The 17,559-nt window shown below is 39.1% G+C and overlaps 2 protein-coding genes and 1 non-coding gene across 7 annotated transcripts; all 3 read left to right on the forward strand.

Moving 5' to 3' along the window:
• Positions 1 to 335: 335 nt before the first annotated feature.
• stx16 (syntaxin 16) lies at positions 336 to 9,150 on the forward strand. Of its 4 annotated transcripts, none has more exons than XM_005739493.1 (9): positions 336 to 823; positions 4,736 to 4,747; positions 4,840 to 4,947; positions 5,038 to 5,178; positions 5,383 to 5,545; positions 5,659 to 5,747; positions 6,728 to 6,871; positions 7,225 to 7,305; positions 8,860 to 9,150. In XM_005739493.1, the coding sequence occupies exons 1-9, from the start codon at positions 698 to 700 to the stop codon at positions 8,959 to 8,961; spliced, it is 966 nt and encodes a 321-aa protein (XP_005739550.1). In that variant the 5' UTR covers positions 336 to 697; the 3' UTR covers positions 8,962 to 9,150. The 4 variants fall into 4 exon arrangements, with proteins under 4 accessions (XP_005739550.1, XP_005739552.1, XP_005739551.1 ...); XM_005739495.1 differs by having other exon boundaries at positions 336 to 778; XM_005739494.1 differs by lacking the exon at positions 4,736 to 4,747.
• Positions 9,151 to 13,118: 3,968 nt separating this feature from the next.
• Positions 13,119 to 15,460, forward strand: eef1akmt3 (EEF1A lysine methyltransferase 3). Of its 2 annotated transcripts, none has more exons than XM_005739497.2 (3): positions 13,119 to 13,333; positions 13,433 to 13,544; positions 14,851 to 15,460. In XM_005739497.2, exons 1-3 carry the CDS (start codon positions 13,172 to 13,174, stop codon positions 15,246 to 15,248), a joined length of 672 nt encoding a protein of 223 aa, XP_005739554.1. In that variant the 5' UTR covers positions 13,119 to 13,171; the 3' UTR covers positions 15,249 to 15,460. The 2 variants fall into 2 exon arrangements, with proteins under 2 accessions (XP_005739554.1, XP_013767994.1); XM_013912540.1 differs by having other exon boundaries at positions 14,895 to 14,954.
• trnaf-gaa (transfer RNA phenylalanine (anticodon GAA)) lies at positions 13,813 to 13,885 on the forward strand. The gene has a single exon. It is a non-coding gene; the product is annotated as a tRNA-Phe (tRNA).
• Positions 15,461 to 17,559: the final 2,099 nt, after the last annotated feature.

Raw genomic sequence — 17,559 nt, forward strand, 5'->3', positions numbered from 1 at the left:
CATCTTCTCTCAGGCTATGATTAATAAATTGGCTTGGTAAAAATTTCTAATTTGTTTGTCTCTTCTTTGTTATGTCTTCAATGAGCCCGGTATAACACTGTTAAACCTTGTGTTTCAAGGAGGCCGCTATGTTACAACTAGGCTGTTATGTATTCTAATGTAAACTCACTGAATTTACAACCAGTTTTCAAGCGCTTTTGTTTGGTTTTTATTTCCAATTTCCCTAACAGGTTTTGGCCCTTCTGGTACCACCCTGGAAACGCTTCTGTCTGATGTTCTCAGCTGAAGCGGTAGGTGGCGAAGAGTCACTTCCGTTACAGATGATAGCGCAGTTAATGAGCAGAAGAAGAATTGCTTCACGCAGATGTTTACGTTCTCCTACTTCCGTAGCTACCTAAAGCGGAGTAACGTTACCAGTCTGACGCTGAAGCGGATATTTCACCAGAAAATCTCGGTCATGTTTAGTTTTCTTTACCTCAGTATTAGAGCGGCTTAGCGGATCAACATGATTCAGGCCATGTGTCTCCCGCTGTAGGCGCTGCATCGCGAGTTTTTCTCACCATTCATCGCAGGCAAAGCAAAGCTAAAGCTAGCGCCGTGTTAGCAGCTGGTCAGAGGCAGTTGGCTCAATTTAATAAAGGATCTTTCGATCCGCACTCTGCCCCCTTGTTAATTTAGATTATCACGCAAGGCAGTCATGGCCACTAGGCGTCTGACAGATGCCTTCTTGTTAATGCGGAACAATGCAATCCAAAACCGGCAGATATTGGCTGAGCAAGTGAGTACATACGACCCCCGTCTGAGTACACGTAGCAATGCTGCGGTGAGTGGTCTGCATCGTTTTGACATTTTACTGTGTGTATTTGCGTATAGCCAGTCACCGATCCCTGTTAGCTAGATCCAGGTGTGTGATAGCTGTTAGTTATTATCCTGGATGACCTCCACGACGTTAGTGTTTCAGTGGTTCACAGTGATGTGACTCAGTGGGGTGATGATGGAGGATGAAGAAGTGTTGCAGGCATGCTTTTAGCTAGTTAATGTCTATAACCGCCCGTTTTTTAATGACAAGAATATATATTTTTTATATATATTTAGGTCAAGGTTAACTGAGGGTTATGGTTGATTTCATTTTCTTCGCATCCTCTCGTGTGCCTCACTGTAAAAAAACAAAAACAAAAAAAACCCTGCTGTGGCCTTTCAAAAGCCCGCATCATACTGAGTCGTGACCTGTAACTGATCTAGAGTGTAGCTGATTCTCTTCTGCAGTTATTAAAAATAAATACAGTAATTTGAAAAGCAAAGGCAATGAAAATGCTCGTAAAGCTTCCTGGAAACTGTTTGTCACTAAGAAATACTACCTATCCTTTAATTGTTAAATTATATGGACAGAAGAACTGGGCCACCCGCATGTCACCGTAGCTGTTATAACACCCCATTCTAAATTGTTCGCCACACTTTTCCATTTCAACACGTGGATTTTTTTTTTTTTTTTGCCCATTTAAACAGAAGGCCACTTGTGCCGTCCGAGGCTGATGTTGGTTGCTTGCAGTCTCTCTTCTAGTTCAGTGTGCTCTGTGTTGGTGGACGAGTGAGGTTCTTTCTCACCAAACTCATCCAACCATGCTTTGTGCACTAGAGCACAATCATACTGAAACAGAAAATGAACTTTACCACGCTGCACAATTCCAAGCTTCCAACTTGGATTTTTCCAATTACTGATAAGCTGGGGCATTCAGATTTCCCTAAGAGTAAGAGTTCAGGACCAAAGCACATAAAAGCAATGATTAAGAAATGTGGCCAGATACTTTTGTCTATATAATGCAGATATAATGAAAAACAAGCGAGCTTTTTAGTGATCACGATACAAGAAGAATATATTTATATGTTCCTCTATAGCAGAGCTGTTCTTTCTGATAGTGATTTCCGTGACACTGAATAATGATTTAGTTTCTTTTTTCTAAAAACAGCAGTCGCTGCATGGAGCTTATTGCTGGAGAGCTAAAACATTAAATGCTGGCATGTTTTGTTTTGTTTTTACTAGCAGTGATAAAACACTGAATTTAATGTTGATGCAGAAAAAAACAAAAAGAAAGAAATTAAAATCCTGCCATGACCTACTTATATTTTTAGGTTAAACTCCACCACAGTACAAAAGTTATTACTTTCCCTGACACAGTTTTGAAGCTTCTTCAAGCGGGCAGGTGTATGCCACACGTGAATATTCACACTCTGCTGTGAACATTTTATCGTGCTACCTGCACGCTGGTGTAGACTAGTTTCTTCCCGCTGGAAGCCCAGAGATCATGAACTTTTAAGGTTAACACATTCTGCATTTGTTTGGGGAAAATTCTTAGTAACAAAACCGGCCTTTGTTACTTAGCTGCCACTCCTCATGGCGCTGAGCGAAGTGGAAATGCCGATCTCTCCACACGTACCCGGGTAGTTTTGAAAACGCAGATTTTTCTATGCGTTTGCGCCTTTCGTCCACACGTAAACGGCGTTTTCGGTCACTGAAAATGGAGATTTCTAAAAAACGCCTGCCAGGGTGGATATTTTCGAAAACTCAGTTTTTGCATTTATGTGTGGACAGAAACAGCGGAGAAAACGCAGGGTCAAAGGTGTGCTCCTTTTTTGACGTCACACTGTGCGCCACGTTATTGTTTCGGTGAAATGAATTTCTACAACACTGTTACTTGTACTCTCTGCAGTGTTTAAATGCTTACATATACACACAGCTACTGTCCCTCCACACATACGACTGGGTTCTGCTTCTATGCCCCATCTTTGTTTACTATTTCCCGCCGAGGCTTCTAGACTTCTGATTGGCCAACATTTGGAATATATCGCCACCTGTTGCTTTGGCATGTTCATAGCAGCGTTTTTCTTCATTTCTGCGTTTATGTGTGGATGGGATTATTTTTGAAAACGAAAACGGAAAATCTCCGTTTTCAAAAATACCCGTGTACGTGTGGACGTATCCTCAGTAACACAAGTGATTTCTTCAGGCACATCTACAGAGTGGAGCCCTTTAAATGGCTGTGGCTCCTGGAACAACACTACCTCTCTGTAAGAGTGTCCTGTTTGGGTTTAGATCAGGATCAACAGCGAGCAAGCTCAGAGTGAGGAAGATAGAAGCATTGCTGTGGCTTCATTTTTTGGGAGGGTGATTCATGCCTAATAGGGCACATGAGCTAGTCATACACTGTCTGTTATTTTTCCTTCCAAGAACCAAAACAAAAAAAAAAAAGATTACTCAGTCGGTTCTTGGCATTTTGTTTCATCTACAGAACAGCTGGTGTAAAAGAGCCCAGAAATTTGGCTTTGAATAGTTACACTCCCCACATGTGTTGGGTCATACACTGATAAAAAAATTTTGATACCAATTCCATCATTGATTCTTATTATATATTCATTCCTTATTAATTTTCTGCTTGAAAAATCTCTTGAGTCCAAACACAGTGTAGAAACAGACTAATGGAAACCCTCCAGCCCAATGACTTTGCTGTCAGCTGTCAGAAAAACATGTCAGCATTAATGAAAGGCATTGTTAAGCTCTGAGGCACAAGATTCCAGGGGAATAGAAAATTTGATAGTGGTTCTCAACTGGAACGGTTCCCATCCCAACCCTACCTCCTCTGCATGCCTGCACACCTTTTTTTTTTAACTTTATCTCTGTGTCCATCATCTCTTCTCAGATAGATTTAGTTCCCTGTTAACTATTCACAGTGAAAATGTTGTAATGAGTGTTTTACCTAGCAGGATATTAGCTGCCAGTGAAGAACAGTAAAGAAATGAGTGAAATCTTGGAACAGAATCGAAATTCTGGATTTACAGACGATCTCTTGTGCCCGAATGAGCATCTTCTCAATATCTGTTCAAATTGTTTAGTCTCTTCTTCAATGAAACTGCTCCAACCACTTTATCTTATGTCTGAAATGGCTATAAAATACAGGCAGAAGTGTGAAGTGCAGGTTCAGTCTCCTTCTTGTACTGTAACAAACGTCTGTTTGACACTGGCATCGTGTTTACGCTTCATTGATATAGGGGATAAACACAGTTGATTTAAATGTCTCACAGGCTTGGTCATTAAAATTATGAGGGGCTAAACTGATTAGACCAGTCGGCCGTTATCAAGCCGTCACGTTGAAGCTGTTAGAATATTTGGCTCAGGTGGTTTTTAGTTGCTTTGTTGCAGCAGGACCATTAAGTTGCTTAGAGCTGCGTCTAAAATTGCGTTAGCTGTTAGAAACAAAGAACATTTTGCTGCTGGCTGAACACTCAGGTTTGAAATAAGAAGGCAGCAGACCAAGTCGCCTCTCGCTTTTTTACTGACAAATCAATCACTGAAGAAGACAAAGCAACTAACAATGAACTCTATTTAATCTAAAACTCTTAAACTCATTTTCCTTTTCTTAGACTCACAGGTTTCTGCTCTCTCTGTTCTCACACCGTTTCCTCCTTGTAATCATTTGATTTAAAGTAAAATGATTTGGAAAAAGGTTTCTGGATGATATTTTTCTATATTTAGTTTAACTGTACACTGAATGTACAATGAATGTCAACAGCCTCTTTTACAGTGATTATTATTCCTAATTCAAAGTAATTTAACAGTGGGAGTGGATGGATATTTATATTTCATGGGCCTCACTTTCTATTCCTTTTTTTCCCCTTTTTTTTCTCCTTTTGCTTGTTTTCGGTTGGATGGGACCGCTCTGATATCTGCCAATCATATTAGGAGCTTGATGAGGTACTGTCATTTCTCTTACTAAAAGACGGAACACCGTCATCTTCACCCTCTATCACGTAAAACCTTTTAATGGATCCTCTTGTGTCTTTAAGTTGGCCGATGATCGGATGGCCCTGGTTTCAGGGATTAGTTTGGATCCCGAAGCCGCGATTGGGGTCACCAAGAAATTACCCCCCAAATGGGTAGATGGAGTAGATGAGGTAAACTGAAACTGTAGTAGAAATTTTCAGCTACTTCAGTGTCTCTTTAAAGTGAAATTCAGCAAATAAATTAATACATTTTGTCTTCAGATCCAGTATGAAATCACAAGGATCCAGCAGAAGATGAAGGAACTGGCCTTGCTTCATGACAAGCACATGAATCGTCCCACACTGGATGACAGCAGCGAAGAAGAGCACGCCATAGAAATCACAACTCAGGAGATCACGCAGGTGAGATAATTTAGCAGCACTGTGCATATGTATGCTGCCTATTTTTAGACGTGAAATGCTGATTCTTTTCTTTCAGCTGAAAATCTGCTGTGTTTTAGCTGTTGTTTTTATTTGAACATAAGTATTTATGTGAGAGCACGCTCTAGTATGGAGCCTGAAGTGAATTTAGAAATGAAACAAGTAGAGTCGTTGTTGTTTTTGCAGATGTTCCATCGATGCCAGCGAGCCGTGACTGGTTTGCAGTCTCGCTGTGGTCACTGCACAGAGCAGGAGGAGCGACTCTTGAGAAACGTGGTCTCCTCTCTGGCACAGAGCCTGCAGGAGCTGTCAACCAATTTTAGGCACACACAGTCCAGCTATCTAAAACGTAAGGACTGCATGGCATGTTACATGTTTGGGTTTTTTAACTGTTATTAAGTATTTTTGTCCTCATGATGTTTTAATGCCGTCTAAGCATTGTGCCATTGGCTTCTCTGACAGGTATGAAGAATCGAGAGGAGAGATCAAAGCACTTTTTTGACTCGGGGCCCTTAATGGAAGAGGATGAAGATTTAGCTCTATATGACAAGGTGAGGACAGCATGTTTAGAGCTGGGGTGTCCACAGAGAGCTGCTCTTAAGCTTAAATGGAACACACCGGTAAAACGGGTGCAAAATAATCATAACAAACAAAGCAAACGCCTTTTCCAGATGATGAGCAGTTTAAGAAAAATACCAGCTTTTTTAACAGTGTTTCTTCATTATAAGCAGTAAATCAAAGAAACCCATCAGCACGTCTCAGTCCAGCAAACCAGACTGAGTTGTTTTTTTATTTTTTGGGTTATCTGTTCCTTATTTTCTTTGGTGTTTCCTGGCAGGATGCCTGATGCGTTTGTCAATAAGAAGGCTCTAAAATTGATTCTGGCTCAGATAAAGTCACCAGTTCAGAGTTTTAGGATATTTTAAAACAAAACACAGTAATTGAGATAAATCCAGTGGTTGTTGGCCTACATCTCTGAACACAATGCATGTATGCTGACACTGTGTACACAGCTGCTCTGTGTATACAGTGAACCAAAAGCAGAAGTATCCATGACTATCAGTACCATTAAGATTAAAAAAAACAAAAAAATAATCAGTACATCTACCAATGTTTACACATTTAACTCCCAATTTGTACTAAAAATAGTTACATTGAGTTTAGGTGCTTCTTAACGGACAGGAAATGGCCTCAGTGGAGGAATTAAATAAATGCTTTGTTTATAAAATGGGTGGTCCTGGGTTTAAAGTCATCCATTTCTGTGTGGAGTCTCTATAAAAGATGCGCATGTTGTTGGTTATATTGGAGACTCTAAGCTGACTGTAGGTGTGAATGTGAGTGGGAATGGTTGTCGGCCTCTGTGTGTTGGCCATGCAACACATTGGCTACACCACACTACTGTAAAATCTTCTGTGTTATTGAAATGGAAATTGGTCTGAATAAAACAAAAACAGCTCATTACCCTGCCGCTGTCCATCTAGTCTATAACATTTGTATATTCAGCCTTGTTCTTGAATCTGTCATTTTTCAGGGGTTCACGGACGATCAGTTGATGCTGGTGGAGCAGAACACAGTCATGGTTGAAGAACGAGAGCGGGAGATCCGACAGATAGTGCAGTCTATCTCAGATCTGAATGAGATTTTCCGGGACTTGGCAGGAATGGTGGTGGAGCAGGTATTTGAAGCAAATTCACTGAGCTACCACAGGAAAAACGTGCACACACAGGCTTCAGCCACATGTGAAAATGGAAAAAAGATCAGTTTTATAAATCATTAATAACAAAAAGGAGCTAAGTTAAGCTCATTCTGATCCTATTCGGCAGGAGCTTTCAGATTACTTTTGTTTGTATAAATAGTATTTGAACAAAATAACTTAAGATGTTATTTTTAAAAAACACTTTGAACTGATCTTTAAGGAAGAGTATACATAGACTTGTGAGGAGTTTTGCTACAAAACTGCAAACACGATCTACAATTATAATGAGTTTCTTCCCTTAAACCAAAAAAACACTCTTTTTGTCCTTCCAGGGCACCGTTCTTGATAGAATCGACTTCAATGTGGAGCAGGCTTGTGTTAAAACAGAAGACGGATTGAAACAGTTACAAAAGGTAAACACTAAATTTCTTTATTTAGTGTCTTGTTTGTTTTTTTTCAGGCAATTTCATTTTTTTAAGTAATTCTAAACACTTTTTGGCTTATGGAATGAAAACTGTAAATAATGACCAAAGTGAAATAATAGGTATTATAATTATTTGTAGCGGTATTAGTAGTAGAAATTATTTTAAAGACTTGTTTAAATTTCTTATGAAAGCCAAGCTGTGATTTGTTCATACACATGCTCAGAGGCACTTCTAAATGTATTTATAAAGTACAAAAAAATGAATCTATTGTTTTGTGCCTGAAACATTCATGCGTGTGATATACACAGTGTTAGCAAATGAGGGTCAGTGTTCTTTTGGACAGACTAAGGTGGAGATGTTTGACCATAATGGCAAAAAACAAACACAGCATATCGGCACAAACACTTCATACCAGCTGTCAGCACGATGGAGAAGAGGTCCTGGATTTGGGCACCTTGCAAGCACTAAATTGACCATGAACTCTTCTGTATGCCAAAGTATTCTAGACTCAAATGTGAGGTCATCTGTCCAACAGCTAAAGTATGGTTAATACTGGGTTAGGGCTGTGCGATGAGACCAAAATCTCATATCCCGATATAAGACATCTATCGTCCAACCTGGAGTTGAGTGTTTGAACCGATGCATGAAACTATATATTTTTAGACATAAGTTGTAACGGCCGCCGTTTTCTTTGTGAGTATTTATTACACGGCGTGCTGCGAGAAAAAAACAGTTCTAACGTTTGAGTCCTAGGTTTATTTTTTAGCACCTGACGGCTCTTTTTTGCTTCTCATCCATAAATACTCTGCATACTCTTTCACGTGATTCAGTTTCTTTTGAAAAGTCTCAACAGGATCTTGAGCTTTATTGTGAAAGGTTTATGTGGAAACTAAACCAGCGGACACGCAATGGTTTTACCGTCGTTGTTGCTAACGACAACGCATAAAAACAGGCGCTTGTCCGTCCGTAGTGTGGTTATATTAAATATAAGAGAAAGAGAGAACTTTAAGAAATTAATATAGCCACTACAGTGACCATCAAAACGATGAAAAAATATTGCCGTAAACGTTTATTTTGCGACACCATGAAACAAACGATAGCGTAAAATGAAAATGTCGTTATCCGCTACATATTGTTATATCGAACAGCCCTATACTGGGTTATACAACAGGACAGCGATTCTAATCAAGGTATTGCAATGACACAATCACAGTCCAGACCTCAGCCTGACTGAAAGAGAGCTGTGCAGAGACAGGCTTGCTAATCTCAAAGAACTGAAACAACGTTGCAAAGAAAAGTGAAGCAAAATTGATCCACATCTATGTGAGACACTGATAGAGTCATACAGAAAACGATTACTTCCAAGTTGCTGCTAAAGGTCGTTCTACAAGCTGTTGGATGTTTTGTTATGTAATGTTTCAGGAAATTTTAGAGCCTGTTGACCAGATGTTTTTTCTGTCCTGTGGTGTAAAAAGACCCCATTTGTACTTATTCATTAAAAGTGAATGGTGTTATGTAAAATTATTCTTATTTTCTTTTCAGGCAGAACAGTATCAGAAGAAAAACCGAAAGATGCTGGTCATTTTGATCCTTTTCATCATAGTCATTGTTCTAATTATTATTCTTTTTGGAACAAAGTTCTAATCACTCATTCCTCCGTTTTTGTTTTCTGCCTGGGTGTTTGTTGTGCAACTGTGTGGACTTGGACTTGATTCTACCGTCTTTCACACCAACCGGGAAATGCTAAGAAGAAATCTTTGTGGGGACACTGTGGGTTAGTGGAGATGGGGTTTTTTTTAATGGGCGAGTTAGATTTTTTTGTTTTGTTTTTTTCTGTTATTTTTGACGGATTTGAATGAAAAAAACAAAACAATCAACAGTGTCTATTTTTCCTAAGTGACTTTGACAGAGGTTTGTTCAACCGGACATTTTCATCTTAGCATTATATTTACATCCCAGCTCAGTATTTTACTGTGAAAGACTTGAGAACTTTTTTCTTTTTTTTTAAATGAGGGCAGTACCATTTAAGATCAGAACAGCCATTCAGTACCAAAGGACCATCTGTTTTTTATCAGTTTATTCCTCACTTTAGAAAAATAATACTAAGGTCCTTGTTACCACACGGTTGGCCTGAGGAGGGTTTATGCAGCCATACATCTCCTCCACTTCATTTTAACTTCATACCTGTTGAACACTTGCTGCGCTCTAATGAAGTGCTCATGTTAAAAACACTCGTTTTTGTTCTCCATGGTCTTTGCATAAAGTGCTACCTTTTTTTAAGAAACCCTTGCAGTTTGCACATATTGAGCCCTGAGGGGTAGGAACAGGTCGGGGTGTCCTGGATGTAATACTACTGTCATTTGTATGATAAGCAAATTATTTATTTTCAAGTAACTTCATATAACCCAGAGATTTTTTTTGTTTTCTGTCAGGTTTGCTGTAAATTGAATAGAGTGTATGTGTAGTCTGAGCACAACAGTTAATAATCACTCCCCTGAGGAAACGGATGTAGTACAACACAATGAAGAGACATTTGAAGACCGCATTGTGATTTTTTTTTTCTCCCCCTTTCTTCTTTGTTCAGATTTACACATTACATTTCATTTGGCTGTCTGATGAGCTGAAACAATGGAGCGCTTTTTTTAAATATATGTACTCAACTCTACACTTTACATGTAAAATCATCTTTGTCATTGATGTGAAATTGTATGTAAAAAAGAAGAAGTCCAAGTGGTACTTTACTTAAGTATTGATTTTGGAAACCAAACGGGTGAGGAGACAGCAGCTTAATTTTTAAAAAAAATAAACCTGGAACATGAGTCGGTGCGTATCTGTGTGTTCACGTCTTGCACAAATGGTACTAACTGCAAACAAAGGTCACATTAAACACTAACAACTATTAATTTAAACATCTGTTCCATGAAAAATCACCTACCTAACACGATTTTTTTTTCTTTTTAAAACTTTAGCGCATTTAATGAAGCCATGAAAATTTTGACCTCACACTAAAATTCCAGAGTTGCAGGTGCCCAAAATCCCACTCAAGGGATTTAATAATGCACTGCTCTATTTTCAGTTTGATTTTGGAAGAGCTTTTCCCATGTGCATGTAGGGTTTGCTTGGGGATAATTCCCAACATGTGGGATTTGGTCATCCCCGACTCATTACTGTGAGTAGTCTTGTCTCTCAAAACACAATTTGGGGGAGAAACCAAAATTAACACTCCTCTATCAAACACAACCAACCTTGGAAAAAGGCACCGCAGCTTTGGAGAAAATGACTTCTGTAAGAATGCCATGACAACCTGACTGGTATAGTGTCATGGATAAGTTGCAGGGCAATAAGTCCCTGATATAAACGCCATGGAAAGCATGGCATGACAGACAGACATCGCAATCCTCCTCCACAGACTCAGGAGCATCTCCGGGTGGCACTGACTGATAAGTGGGCTGAGGTCCCACAGGATGATTTTCAGAGCTTGTGCTTGTCCATGAGGAAGACACTTACTTCCATAATCAGTGAAGATCGGGGGGACACTACCCTGCAGTTTTATCGCTTCACCAGTGTATGGTGCTTATGCTTGTTGACATTTTTGTTGGTTTTGATATTCAATAAAAGGTGATGAGATGCAATATATCAGTGGTAATTTGCATACAAGTAAAACTACACCACTCTATTTACAAGCCAGTTTAGTGGGATGTTATTAAATTCCTGGAGTGTACACATGAATGGGTTGAAATTTTGTGATATTCAAATTATTTTTTTAACTGCATTCTTGAGCCACATGTAATGTTCAGGACTGAAAAACATCTAAACTCTGTTAAAAACTTCAACCAACCGCTCAGATCTCGAGTTCAGGGGTCAAGCTTTCTGGAGATGTGACTGCAATAACTTGAGATATCACACAGGATTTTGAAACTGATGTCCTAGTTCTGTTTGGGGGGGGTAACACTGGTTTTTGCTGGTATTTAATTTAATGTCCGTGGCACAGTGTAAGGGGAGAAAAGTACTGATATCCTGGATACTTGGAAAGAAAATGTTTTGGATAAACGTATGCGGAATAGTGGCTGAATAAAACAAAATATAATAAGATGTTAAGATTTTCATACAGTGGATATGACAGTTGTTAAGGTTCAAAATATTGGGGATGGACACCAGAGGAAAAACCCACAATAACAACACTGGTCCGGTCGGGTTGAGTCAAACGATGATTTAATGATCACACACGTGGGAGATGGACACTGTATGCAGACAGTCTCAGATCTCATCTCAAAAAACACATCATCATAGTTTTATGAAATCAGGGTATTAGAACGCCCCTTCATGCGTAGTGACAGGTGTAATACAATCAATGTTGACAATTTTATTTAACACAAAGAATAACATTGTCTCCTTCCCGAGGGCAGACGCTGACTGCCCTCGTCTCCTGGAACCGTCTGTACCCTGCTAAGACACAACATGGCAGCTACAAGGACTCTTTCATTTGTTAAGACCATCAGTGTGTATTGCTCTAAATCAAGTATATAATATTAAATGAATATTGCTGGATCAGCTACTTCTACTTAAAACATATTAAAACATGACTAAGCACAAAATCACCAAGAATAACATCTTATAAGTGCTGTGTAAGCGCGTGCGGCCTTCCAAGCTCAAAGCCTTTGCCCTCCATAGATCAGCCAGACTCGCGCTGGCTGTAGCTTTTAACCTTTAATTACCTTGAGCACAACTCTAGAATAAGCAACAAACTGCAATGTGTATGGAATGATCATGGTTACATCTGCAATGGAAAATCATGTTATTATTCTGGTACCTGCAAGGAAAAAGATCAAACTAAAATTATCACCATCACTGTAATGCAAAGAATAATGTAAGGTCAAAAACTTCAATTTATGTTTAATGCAAAGCTGGTTATATACTTCTAATGAACTAATAATGCCATATTAAAATAATGAATGAAAATGAGAAAAAACATCCCCTCCTTATTCTACACAGTCCACAGAGAATATTCACTATTTGTGGATGTGGCAAAGAAGGATATGCAGAGGGTTGGTGTGACAGAGAAGGATGGCAGGGATAGGGTCAGATCGAGGCAGATGATCTGCTGTGCTGAGCCTTAAAAAGAGAAAAAAAAAGAAAGAAGAATTAATTGATGATATAAATAACTGCTGGATGCAGCCATAGCTTTACTAGAGACAGTGACCAAAGGATTTTTCGTGATGAGAAGGAAACAAACTAACAAACAAAGAAACAATCCTGTAGTGTATTATCCAGTCATGATAATGTCAACAACATTTATTTTCCTTTAACAATATCAACAAGCTGACATGTAGAAGTATAAAAATGAAAATAATGAAATATCTGATAAAATAATAAGTATTAATTCACTATTTAAAAGCAAAAATAATGTATAATTTGAATATATTTAAGATTGTTTTATACCCGCTGCATTTCAGACCGCAATCTCTGATGTGCACCGCTTTTGGCATATGCGTGTTACATTTCAAAGTAAAAGCCTCTCGTAGTCTTACATCTATATTACTACTAGCTTGATACAACATGAAAAAAACACTTTAGTTTTCTTGTGTTTTTTTTTGTGAAGTTACGGGTTTTATTTTTTTTATTTTTCTGTTGCGATAAATAAAAAATGAGAAGAAGTAAATAAAATAAATATTTTATTTTAAAATATTTAACATTAATACTAAAACATTTTAACAACATTTTTATGGTGTCTATGACAAAAACAAAACATTCGCTATAACGTTATTACTTGACCGGAAGTTAAAAGCAGCTGCCCTCCCGCATCGAGAACATCCGGTTTTCTTACCAACAATAATAGACTTTAGCGCCAATAAACATGTCTCACACCGAGGACGAAGACGACCCGTTTCCTGTAGATGACTGTCTGTTCACGGAAACGTTTTCTCTGGAGTCCGTGTACACGCTGATGGGAGAGGAGGTGAAGATCAGACAGCTGTTCGGTGCGGACCTCGGCGTGGCTGCACCGGTCTGGGAGGCTGTAAGGAGCAGACAGGCACTCACTTTATTTAGATGATCTTCGTAAACCTGGGCTTTGTGTAGTGATGAAATCTATGTGTGTGTCTGTGTACACACGCAGGCGTTACACCTGTGCCGTTACTTGGAGGATCAGTCTGTGGAGCTGAGGGGAAAGCGGCTCATAGAGCTCGGAGCAGGCACCGGTGTGGTCGGTATTGTGGCAGCTCGCTTGGGTAAATTTGGAGTTTGTAAAATAACTCGTGTAACTAATGTTAAATACAAACTAACTACTAACTAATGTGTCTCGGAGTGGGATTCTCCTGTGGCTCAGAGTCACATTATACCCCCACACATGTGCAGCTGCTTCTGAACCACATGGTGTTCACTATCAAGTTCACTTACTCATGTGTTTATTTTTTGTGTATATAAATAGATATAGCGTTTTCTGCTGTGTAAAACATGATTGAATCCATAACAACTCCTGCCTGCAGCGATGTTGTCGCCGAAATAGCTCAGTTGGGAGAGCGTTAGACTGAAGATCTAAAGGTCCCTGGTTCGATCCCGGGTTTCGGCAGTGTGAAAGGTTGTTTTCCCTCAGTTTCGTTCTATACCGACAATAAGAGGCAATGCTATTCTAATAAATATTTTTTTAAAGCATTGTTTGGTGGGAAATTAAAACAAAACAAATAAAATAAACTCCTAGCCCAATAAATAAAAAGTCACAAACAGTACTTCTTTGGGTCACCTCTAACTTTAATGCCCACGTTGTTAATATTCAAAGCATTCTGAAAGGGGTAAATGAATCTGTGAAAACATCTTTCCTGCTTCCTGCACCACTCTTCCACAGTCTGAGCCCATACAGTCTTCTTGGAATATGCCCTTGCGCCCTTGAAGAAAAAAACCTGGTCATTAAGTATATTTAGCTGGTCAACTCATCTAATTTTTCACTCAATATAATCCTGATCAAGTGAAGCAAACACCTGATCATAACACTGTCAAAACTGGCTGGTACAGTAGACACTAGGCCTGTTGATACACCACCTTATCCACCTGTCTTCTTATTATGTTGCAGCCATCAAATCTGGACTCATCAGACCACATGACCCTTTTCAGTCGCTCCATTGTGCGGATAGAAATGCTTTTACTTTAACTATTAAACATAGTTATGAAATTTCACCAAATGTGTAAGTGATCTCTATTTAAACTCAGAACCCACTTATCAGTTAAGGTTAAATACCCTCTTGCAAGCCCATATTAATCACAGAAATAATGCTCCAAAGGAAGGCTCCTTATCTATCTCTTAGCTTAGTTAAATCCAAGTCATTACTCTTTTGGGGGGCAGGCAGTGTTTTGATTACAGCTACACATCAGTAGCTTTTAATTTGTAGTCAGAAAACTGACTACAGAAAACAAACAATTAGTTTGTTGTTTGTTCCATGTCTGTTATTTCACATGCTCATGTTTTTAATTTCTTCTGATCTTAATTTAAGACTTTGATCAGCAGCATGTGGGATCAGGCTTTCATCCCTCTTCTTTCAGGAGCAGAGGTGACTCTCACAGACCTTCCTTTGGCTCTTCCACAGCTTGATGCTAATGTCTCTGCTAACAAGCCTTCCAGCGGGTGGCCTTCTCTCCCTCCCACTGTCCTCCCTCTGTCCTGGGGTGAGGATCACATGAACTTCTCCTCTGACTGGGACTTGGTGCTCTGTGCTGATATCATTTACCTGCCAGAGACATACCTCCCGCTAGTGGAGACACTAGCTCACCTGTGTGGTAAAGGAGCCGCAGCGTATCTCTCATCCAAAATGCGAGATGAGCACGAAACGGCAGCTTTCTATGAGAAGCATCTACCGAGCAGATTCAATGTGGAGCTTGTGCACCGAGACGACAAACAAAACAATAATATCTACAGGGCGTCTTTAAGAACAGGCCAGTGACGACAGGAGGGACGGCCTACTGCTTTTTATAAATAAATAAAATTATGAGTTTGTCTGTTATTTAAATTATTTTGAGTTTCACATCCCACTAACTGTAGAACCTATAAAAGCTAAAGCTATTTTAAATGAATTTAAATGTAATCATATTATTTTTATTTATCTCTAAACAGTTACACATGTCATTTGTCTTTAATTAAAAGCGAACGTATTCAGAATGTGTCCTGTGATTTTTGAGATTTGGGAAGAAAATGAACTTCAGAACTTTAATGACATACAAGCACAAACATACACACACTATGAATGCATTTTATAAGACCAAACAGCATGATTTTATATAAATCAGCCTTGAGTTTTGTCTGATTGGAAATTCAGTCATTGGACTAAAGTGTTTTCACCATGTTTTCCGTGAGATGAAGATCAGGTCTAAAGTTACAGTTCTTCTTTTTAACCTTTACCCACTGCAGGCGTCACGCATCACCAAGATGAGCTTGAAGGTGCGTTTCCAGAACTGTTTTTTCAAAAATTCGTATTTGTTTTCAATATTTCTGATTATCCTCTGGTTGGAAAACACTTTGATCTCTCATGTTGTCAGTACAGGGTGCACAGCTGCATCTTCACCTTGAAAACAGTCACAGATTTAAAAGCCCTGAAAACCATGTTTGTTTATAGAGTGCTTACTATTATTGATTTTGACATGAATTAATATCTTCTGCCAGAGTAATTCTTTCCTTGAGACATTTTGGTAATTAAAAGTTTGAATGTATGTATTAAATGGTTAAATTGTCGTTAAGTTTAGATTTTTATCACACCTTTAATTTTAATAGTTGCTGATTTAGTCATGAATATTCTGTATGGTTATAACAGAAAAGTCAAAAAAGCTTTAAACCAGCTATCACATCCCTCTCTCCCAGTGCAGTGGGTAAAAAAATCTTTCATATACCATAAAATCTCCAAAAGCAACATCTGTTCATGAAAACCTACTTTCACTCCCCCTTCATTAGGTATATCTTACTAATACTGACTTGGACCCCCTTTTGTTTTACGAACAGGGTGCTGGAAACAGTCCTCAGAGATTTGGGTCCACATTAACATGATAGCATCACACAGTGGCTGCAGATTTGTTGGCCTCCATAATGTGAATTTCCAATTCCACCACATCCGAAAGCCTCTCTATTAGATTGAGGTCTGGAGACCTTGGCAGTTATTTGAATACATTGAATTGTTTATCATGTTAAGGAAACCAGTTTGAGATTATTTGAGTTTTGTGACATAACGCATGATGGGTACACTGTCATGAAGGGATGGACAGGATGTTGTTGGTATCTTACTGTCATTTTAATTACTATTAACATGTTTTCTGTATAATTTTGTTGCAATAAAGAAGGTCTTAACTGGGCATGGAAACATTCACCATGTGACATATGATTGTTGACAATAAATAGAACATTGGTTTTATTGAATCCAAAATCCAAAATAAATCTCACTCCAAGCTATTCTGTCAACACCAAAAGCCCGCCCTTCCCGCAGCCTGCTGTCTGCCCGTCTTTCATCCCCTCTCTGCTGCACTCTGCTGATGTACAGATTTTCTGTTCAGGAAAGGAAAGCCTGTTTGTTACGCTGGAGAGTTTCAATAAAAGGGAGACGACCGAACGGCTGCCCGTCCCTCTCTGTGCCACAATTCAGCCGACAAAACAACAGATCCCTATCTCCATGCAGAGTCTGCTCGCCCTCACGCCCCAGCACCTCCCACGCGACTGTGCACATAGCTGGGTTTGGTTGATATTGACTGTTGCAAGAAACCTGCATGCTGCAAGGAAGTGATGATGTAGAGACAGATAAGAAAATGTGCGATCTGCATAAGATCTGAATTAGTCCATGGGAACTTTATTGTCCACCTCATTTTTCATTAAAAGTAGATGAAGCCACTATATGTCAGCACTGGCTGTTGTCAGTCAGTCACTGTTAATAAGGTAAAATAATATTAAAAGTATTTTAACCTGATGCTTGTGTTCAATTTGAGAAGCAATAGCATTAAATTTTACAAGCTTTACACCCAAATACATGTTAATTAAAGACACTTTTGAAAATTGTGACGCACACTTTGCTTTCCCTTTAAATTTGAGTGAGTTTAGAGAGAAAATGATTGAGCCAGAGATTCTAGTTCTTCTAAAGCAGCTGATTAAAAACTTCCTCAGTGGCATTTAAACTGTGTGTTGGCTGGATGAAAAGAGGACGGGCTTTCAGTGGCAATGGTGTGTGTGTGTGTGTGTGTGTGTGTGTGTGTGTGTGTGTGTGTGTGTGTGTGTGTGTG

This window comes from Pundamilia nyererei, unplaced genomic scaffold, assembly GCF_000239375.1.
Source record: "Pundamilia nyererei isolate P.nyererei 1_Seehausen unplaced genomic scaffold, PunNye1.0 scaffold00092, whole genome shotgun sequence".
Classification (NCBI taxonomy): Eukaryota; Metazoa; Chordata; class Actinopteri; order Cichliformes; family Cichlidae; genus Pundamilia; species Pundamilia nyererei.